Raw genomic sequence first — 8,750 nt, forward strand, 5'->3', positions numbered from 1 at the left:
TCTTCTTTAAAGACATGCCCCATTCCCCCCAAATCTGTTACCTTACCTGATAAAAGGGACTCTGTGGATATGATTAAGGTTACAGACTCTTCAGATGGGGAGATTATCATGAATAATCTGGACAGGTCCAGTGTAATTGCATGAGACTTTAAAAATGGAAGAGGAATGAAGAAGAGCAGTTGAGAGATAAGTGGGAAATAACAGGAGATATCTGAAGCATGACGGGCTCATTTCACTCCTGCTGGCACTGAAGACAGGAGAAAGGGGGCTACGAGCAGCCTCTAGAAGCTAGGGATGGCCCTCAGATGACAGCACGGAAATCTCAAGTCCCACAACGAGGAGCTGAATTCTGCCAACAATCTAAGCAAGCAAGGAACCAAACTGTCCCCCAGAGCCTCCAAGAAAGGAACACAATCTTACCAATACCTGATTTTATCCCATTAAGAACAGTGAACTGTGACCTATACAACTGTAAAGTAATGCATTTGTACTGTTTTTAAGCCACTAAGTTTTTGCTAATTTCTCATGGCAGCAATAGAACATTAACAAGCCCTGAATCACCAGTGTTAACAGCCACATATGTAGCTAAAGAGGTGTTACTGTGCTTTGTTTATGTTATCTGGAATTCTAAGCACAAGGCTGCAAGGTAGAATTATCCCCATTTTACAGGTGACGAAGCTAGGTACAGACAAGTCAAGTGACTTGCTCAAGGCCACACAGCTAACTAGGAGTGAATCTTAAGTTAGTCTACCTCCAAAGTCTTTTCCCTTTTCCCTGCATTGGCCAGGGTCTCAACTTACAAGCTGCCCCACTACTGAGATTCAGGGTTTTATGCAGGGTTTCATTATTTGGTTTGTATTAACTCCAGCAAGCAGACAACCCTGAGACACCAAAAAGCTTTTTGAATATTGATCCATTTGATTTCCATCCATTATTGTGAACTATCAACAGTAAAATGTCTACATAAACTCTGAATTTAGGAATAAAGAATATTTTAACTTCTAGTCCTTTGTCTTCCAAAGGGAAAAGCAACCAATTTGGCAAAGAACTTTGAACAAACTGGCGTATCACTGTGGTAAGATATAAGGTTTGACTTGCTTCACATTTCTGAGATGGAGTGATTGAATGTTTCTTGCCACCTCAACATTCTCTTCTCTGTAATTTGAGAAGGAAAATCTCAAGTTCCTCAAAACAGGTGAAGCAGTAGCCATTAATATATCCATAAGACAATCAATCAGAACATGTTCTATAATGATAGTACCTGGATGACAAGAGATCATAAAATGTTCACTCAATGCATAAATGAATTAATTTCAATATAGCACATTAACATGACAGTTGTGAATATAACCAACTTAAGAACTAAACAATTATGGTTCAAGATCAGGACTAATTTCAGTGACAAGTTATGCAAATACAGAACCTATTCAAGCAGATCTGTCTTTTAAAAAGCTAAATGACATGAAATACAATCATAAGACTGTTATATCTGAAAGTGAGTCAGAACAGTCTTATTTGCAGGCCTTCCATGTTATAATCACGTTTACCATGTAACTACCATAGATGTGGAGAGGTACTATAACCCATGAGGCAAGTACTTGATGCAATATTCTAATGTTCTTTACAGTGAGGTTTTTCTGCAATTTAAGACAAATGCCCCAGTTTCCTCTTTTCTCTCTCTTATGATCTGCATCTAGGAAGTTACTTACCATTCTGGAGCCAACGATATACCTTTACTATGGTAAGAGTTATAAAGCACAGTCTCATGAATATGTTAAAACCATCAACTTCTTCAAATATTCTGAGGAGTACTTACTAGTAATAGACTGGTAAATTTTAAAAGATGATTTGAATACCAGAAAAGGAAACAGAGTCCATAAGAGTGCTTATGGTCAACCCAAGACACCATATGCATTGTGGAGACAGGTGAAAATGAGCTCAAGGTCTTACTGTGATTTACTAAGTGCTAAATCAAACTCCCACCTTGTTAGACGGCTTCATTGCTATTGAAATGACAGGATCAGGAACATGAATTGACTCCTAAAATATTTTTAAAAGAACAGACAAGAATTCAAACACAGTACTGTATATGTCAGAGATGGATTAATTTTAATGTTCTTTACAGCAGAAAAAACACTATAGTCAACATCTTTAAGGCAGACAAAATATATCTTGCTCTACTTTTCATTAAATTATGAATATATTAATATATAAATAAAGGTTATACTGAAATCATTGATAAGAGAAGCAGAGAAAGGGACTAGATTCTTCATACATACCATATCTCCTTTAACCAGTCACAACTCTGAGGCAGATGGATTTTATTATCCCCATTTTACAAATGAAATAATTAAAGGGTTGGCAAGAAAAATGAATAACTTGGTCAAGGGCCAGCAGTAGCACAGGGCAGAAGTAAGGCTCTGACCAAGGTCTGTTTGCTTCAAAGCTCGAGCGCTTCCCACGACCTCCAGTCCCTTCATGCTAATGACAAGTTTCGAGAAAGTCTCATCACTAATACTTACTAAAAAGTCCACTTACTGAAACTGATTTTTGTAGTGTCCTAACTCCACATGTAAAACCACAGACATCAGAGAATACTTTAGACAAAAAAGCTAAATTATAAAATTAAGAATTCATCATATGATATAGGAGCTACTACAGAGACATCTGTTAGGGCTGGACAAGTTCTTATATATAAACAACCTACTGTAAGCTCCTATCCCCATTGTACTCATATTCTTCCTTTACTGAATTCAGGAGAGGAAGCACCCTCATAAACACACGGTCATACTGTAGAAGAGCCGCCCTCCTGTGGGGGCAAAAAGGGGGCGGGCGTGAAGGGGACTGAAAGGCAGGAAGTCTTCTAGTTGCATCCTGCCTGCAGAGCACAGTTCAGATCTGTTATGCAATTCCCCGGAGTCCAGCCTAAATGTTACAGTCTGCTCTTATGGTTCTCTAGGAGACTGAGGGAGGCATCCTCTCTCCAGCTGCTGGGTTACTAAGGAAGGAGCACTTGGCTGGGACCAGCCTGATGATGGTGACAGCAATCAGGGGTACACCCACAATGGGGAGGCAGATCTCAGGGAGGAGTCACAGCCACACAGGCCAGGTTACCTAGTGGAGATTTTCCCTCCATGCTAAACCTTGGAGGATGGTGGAATGATTTTACTAAGAAAAATCAGGTAAGTTAGCTAACACAGGGCACTTGTTCAGTTGACATTAAAAGAGCCACAACCAATCTACACTTGATACCTGTGGCACTCAATGAACACTTCTGTGATTGTTTTTCTGAAGTACTGAAACATACATTCTTGAAATGCAAGTGATAAACAGCTTTGAAGTTAAATGACTTACCATAGAAAGGCCGCTATTATCTTTGTTTGTGAATGTGTCTCCACTGGCACAGTCAATGCCAAACAATGCACAGATGTCTCCAGCAAACACTTCCTCAACATCCTAAAGAAAGAAATAATGCAAAATGATACTTGCAAGTAATTCAAAACTGTACATAATCACTAAAAAGTAACTGCATAATAATCACACTGTGCACAAACAAACATGCCCGAATCTCACCATGAATTCCACAAAGAATTAGACAGAATCAATGCAATACCAACAATCAACCGTGGCAAGATACACCTTCAACAGGGCTCTTATTTAAACCACATCTCAACTGGCAAGATTCTACTGTAAATGGAAACTCAGAACACGGCATCTGTACTTGGAGATCTGCAGTACCTACAGAACACAGAGCCTCATGGTTCTAAAGTTATTCCTATAGAATTAAAAAGTATGTAGTACTGTATGTGCTGCCATTGTCTAACAAGCAAATGTGTATGACAAAGGCATACACGGAAAACTTGCAAAGGAAGTTTTGAAAACAAAGGCAGGAGATGTAAGCAGTTAAGAAAACACAGGAAATCTAAGAATAAAGCACTGGGGCCTCTAAACTTCCTAGTCTTTGTCCTGTAATAGTTCATTCATAACAGCTGTGGCTGTGAATAAGCAAGTGCACGTGTCTTGCTTTAATGGTTACACAGCTATAGGGAGCCTTCTGGCCCATGAAACAGCTGTGACAATCACTAATCCCTCTAGCCTGCCCCCTGCTGCCTATTTCAAAAAACAACGATGTCTAATTTTGAAAGACTATCTATTCATTTTCCAGGAGATACAACAGTTATGGACGCCAAAAATGTCCACCATAAGATTTTGCTTAGACTAATAAATTTCTCTAGGAATAACAGAGCTAAACTGGGAAAGGGTGCAAGGAGAGGACAATCTCCTGTACTTGGTATTCCTGCCAACGCTTAACCCTGTGGACCACAGAAGATAGGGCAGGTTCAGAGCCAATTCAAGAAGTCAGATCATAAGCCAAAGTTTATCTCCCAGACTAGGCCTTCAGAGGTTTTAAATCTTTAGATGAGTTCTAGCACCAATAAAGCCCTTCTAGGGGTTGATTCTATTTCCATATTTCAGGAAGTAAATCCACTGAGCAATATGGGAAGTTACGTGTAAATTTATTATTCTCATTTACTTTTGAGAACCGCAGTTCTACTAAACTAAAAACCTATTATACTCTTTCCAAGGCTAGCTCTTGAGGAAAGTGCTGTCCCTTCTCCCTAACCCTGGCCACTGAGGAAAGACAGCCAAGTCACAAATGGTGGTAGTTTTATACCACCATTATTAGAACAGATTAAGTGTTCTTAATATGTGCTAATTTAGCCTACACCAAAGTGCTACATGAGACATGTAGCCCACCTAACTAAAAAGGAAGAAGCTAGGAAAACACATTCAACTAAAAGTGATTTTCTTGTGGAGCTCAGGATACCAAAAAAGTAGACCCATTTCAACTGCATGAGACAGACTTCTGATTGTAGAGTGAAGCGCGGGTACTCACCTCCATCATGTCGGCATGCATGCGAACCAGTCGCTGCACCCGCACTTTCTTTCTCGTCCTCGTATTATAGATGTTATCACCTTTCTTCAACTCTCCTTGATAATTGCGAACGTACGTTAACTGGCCAAATCGACCTGCCTAGAAGTCAACATTAGGTAAGGACAGAAAGAGTAAAAAAGAGACAGGAATCAAAAATAAGAGGAAAATTTCACAATCACCTTCAAATACTTGCTCTCAGTTTTAATAGTACAACTTATATATATATATGTTTCAGCTTATTGTCATAAACTACTTTGATGCTAGTTTTGAATAAAGTTAAATGGTTCTTGTTCTTTCTGATATCAAAATCCAAGACACTACTTGTTTGCTCTGAAAAAAGTTATTAGAAAAAGTTTTAAAATTATATAATAAGCCAGTTATTTCATAAGTTCAGTTTAATACAGTAAGATATAAAAATAAGGTAAAATTATATTAGAAAGACAACAAAAATATTAGAAAGGAAAGACTATACATGTTATAAAAACTGATAATCACCTGGAAAGCTATACAAATATGAATTCTGTAAAGTAACTGAATATAAAATGAATAATCAGGATTATTTCCTCCCGAATATTTAAAAGTTGCCAGTTCTTCCCATATTAATATTTAGGTTTAACACAATAGCAATAAAATTCCAAAGAGAACTTTTTAAATATATTATTAGTGATTTTTAATATTTAGAAGAAAAGCTAAAAAAGAAAATAACTCTGATATAAGAACACGTTAAATACTTCAAAATATTAAAAGTAATAGCCCTTATAGAATAAATATCTAAAATGTTTAATTCATTAGTCAATAGATAAAAAAGGAGACATGACAATCAATGAAAAAATTTAACACTGTTCAAAAACTGGTAACTGTACAATTGGTCTTTTATTTGGAGGCAGAGGAAATTCACTTAGATCTGAACACCACATTCAGCAAAACAAAATCCAATAGGATTAACAATGAAAAAAACAAAAAAAACCCACAAGAAAGCAGAAGAGACAAAAGTAAGTATTTATAGAATATAATCAAAGAGGAAGATTGAAAAAATGACAAAAGACAAAGATTGCTATATTTGACTATGTAAATTTTAAACTGTTTTTTTAATTTTATTTTATTAGAGAAAGGTTCATACAAGTAAGTAAAACACTTTGACTCTAATTTTAAAAAGGGAAGGACAAAAAAATAAAGAGGGAATTACAAAAGAGGACACAGAATTGCATAATGATTCTATGGAAAAATGTTTTCTATTATTAAGAATTAAGGCAAGATATGGGGAAAAAGATTGGGGCGAGGGATGGTTAAGGAGTTTGGGATGGATATATACACACTGCTACATTTAAAACGGATAACCAATAAAGACCTACTGTTTAGCACAGGGAACTCTGCTCTATGTTATGTGGCAGCCTGTATGGGAGGGGAGTTTGGGGAAGAATGGATACATGAATATGTATGGCTGAGTCTCTTCCCTGTTCACCTGAAACTAAAAATATGAAAGCAATCTGGCAATATATACCATTAAACATTTAAAATATCTTGTATCTTTTACTCAAGAAACACATTCTGGGTATCCTAAGAAAAATATTCCTAGGACTTCCCTGGTGGCACAGCGGATGGGAACTGGCCTGCCAATGCAGGGGTCATGGGATTCATCCCTAGTCCAGGAAGATTCCACACGCCGTGGAGCAACTAAGCCCGTGCGCTGCACCTACTGACGGTGTGCCTAGAGCCCGGGCTCTGCAACAAGAGAAGCCACGGCGATGAGGAGCCCAGGTACTGCGACAGAGTAGCCCTGCTCACCGTAACTAGAGAAAGCTCGCACACAGCCAACAAAGTCCCAGCGCAGCCAAAACTACTAATAAACAAACACTGTCACTGCAATGTTATTTCTACTTTTTAACTTAAAATTACTTTTTCTGGATTTAGAATAAAAATCGTACTGTAAAAATTTAAAAATAAAAACTAGGAAAAAGCACCCCCCCGCCCCCCGCCAGTATAATTCCATCCCAGAAATAACCACACTTGAACACTTTTGACTTATCTACCCTTTTCCTCCTTAAAATATTATACACAGAAGCAACACCACCACAGCAAAAAGCATACCCAGTCCCCAAATCTTGGTTCCTAATACCATTCACAATTAAAAGGAACCAGGACTCTTAGACAAACGGCTGATTCTCGAGCTGCGGCAGGAAATATACAACGTAAGCCTGGAAGGTAAGGAAGTGCTCACAGAAGCAAAATACTGGGGAATGTCTGAGGGACACAAAAGCCACCTGAAAGAGCACCAACCGCGAAAACTGGTCAGTCTGGCAGTAAAATAAATAACATAGTACTGGGTTTTAACTCAAAGTATGAGACAAATATATGTAAGTCCAGACTGATAAAAACAAATGACTGCATAAATAAATATGGGGGAGAAAGGACAACTCGTCCTTACAGAAGAATCCCACGTAACTCAGAGACACTGCCCCCTCATGGAGGAAGAACGTAATTCCCCACCCCTTAAGTGCGGGCTATGCATAGAAACCTTCTTCTAGAGTCAGTATGGAACAGGGTGGGGGACAAAGTAAGTTTACAGTGGAGAAATCTGTAACTAAATCTTTCCTAAGAGTCACTTTGTGACAGGAATAAAAGCCTAAAAGAAAAGAAAAATTCTATATACATCAGTTAAATACATTAGAAAGCAACTTACCTCCAGTTTAAAAGCCAGGCCAACAAATGGATGGGAACTGTCTCTTTTGGGGTTCATTAAGATTTTTGTTTTCTCTTGGGAGTCACTTAAAATAAAAGACATACACATTTGTGAGATGCAACATTTGATATTTCTTTTATAACATTGGCTTCATCAGAATATTACCTGAGGAAAAGCACACATGCACTCAACATTTCTGAGCTTATTCTTAAGTGAAATTTCACTGAATGGGATCAACAAGAATAACTTCTGGCCAATACTGCACTGCGACAGGACCAGAGTAGAATAATAAACACAAAATGCATCTCAGAAAAAAATAATGAAAGCTTAAAAAATTTTTGTTTCTTAAATAACATTAAAAAAAATTGGTTCCAAATGAGAAAATCTTCTAATGATGTAAATCTTGATAATGAAACAAACCATATTCTAACTTACAAATAGAATATGATATGGGAAGGTATAATATTTTTCTTTATGCCAAAATTGTTACCCAAACACAAATAAAGATTGGTTTTTATAAATTATTGGAAAAAACCCACAAATGCAACATAATTTCAAAAACCATTCTTAAATTCTTTTCCAGTGCACAGATGTTAAATTCTCTGTGCATAGACTAAGAATCAATTTCCAAGACTTACTCCTGATTGAGAATAGCATAATTCTGGACTTCAGATGGATTCGGGAGGTATTCTAAAACAGCATCTAAAAGAGGCTGAACTCCTTTGTTTTTCAAGGCACTTCCCAAAAAGACAGGAGTAAATGACCTGTTTAGAGTAGCTCTTCGAATGGCAAGCTACAAAAGAAAAAAAAATAATAATGATTAGTTCATCTTAAAGTTACATTTTGTGTTTCAGATCAATTACAAAGCAACAAATGAATGAAATAAATTGATACTCTTTGGAGTACTGGCTTTAGTGGAGACTGGAATAGGGTTCTCTACAACTTAAGGTCAAAATACCCTCCCTCTCCCACCAAAAATAGAAGGAAAAAGGCTATTTAACTTTCAACACTGTAACTGCTTTCAACCCTTAGAATGTCACTAACTTTCAATTTGGAGAAAAAACTATATACATACACACAGGACAGTGTAAATGGTATGTTAACAATTGTGTAAAACAGAGGGAAAAGCAACAT

The 8,750-nt window shown here is 37.3% G+C and overlaps 1 protein-coding gene across 1 annotated transcript in view; it reads right to left on the reverse strand.

Annotated features, from left to right (window-relative positions):
• GFM1 (G elongation factor, mitochondrial 1) overlaps nucleotides 1–8,750 on the reverse strand; it is a 50,863-nt gene that overhangs the window by 24,179 nt on the left and 17,934 nt on the right. Inside the window, exons 7-11 of the mRNA XM_010839856.1 lie at nucleotides 8,255–8,409; nucleotides 7,617–7,701; nucleotides 4,898–5,035; nucleotides 3,355–3,456; nucleotides 1,984–2,040 (exon numbers count right to left, since the gene is read on the reverse strand). Coding sequence (XP_010838158.1) covers nucleotides 1,984–2,040; nucleotides 3,355–3,456; nucleotides 4,898–5,035; nucleotides 7,617–7,701; nucleotides 8,255–8,409 — 537 coding nt within the window. The remainder of the gene's footprint in view (nucleotides 1–1,983; nucleotides 2,041–3,354; nucleotides 3,457–4,897; nucleotides 5,036–7,616; nucleotides 7,702–8,254; nucleotides 8,410–8,750) is intronic.

This window comes from Bison bison, unplaced genomic scaffold (assembly GCF_000754665.1).
Source record: "Bison bison bison isolate TAMUID 2011002044 unplaced genomic scaffold, Bison_UMD1.0 scf7180017864135, whole genome shotgun sequence".
NCBI lineage: Eukaryota > Metazoa > Chordata > Mammalia > Artiodactyla > Bovidae > Bison > Bison bison.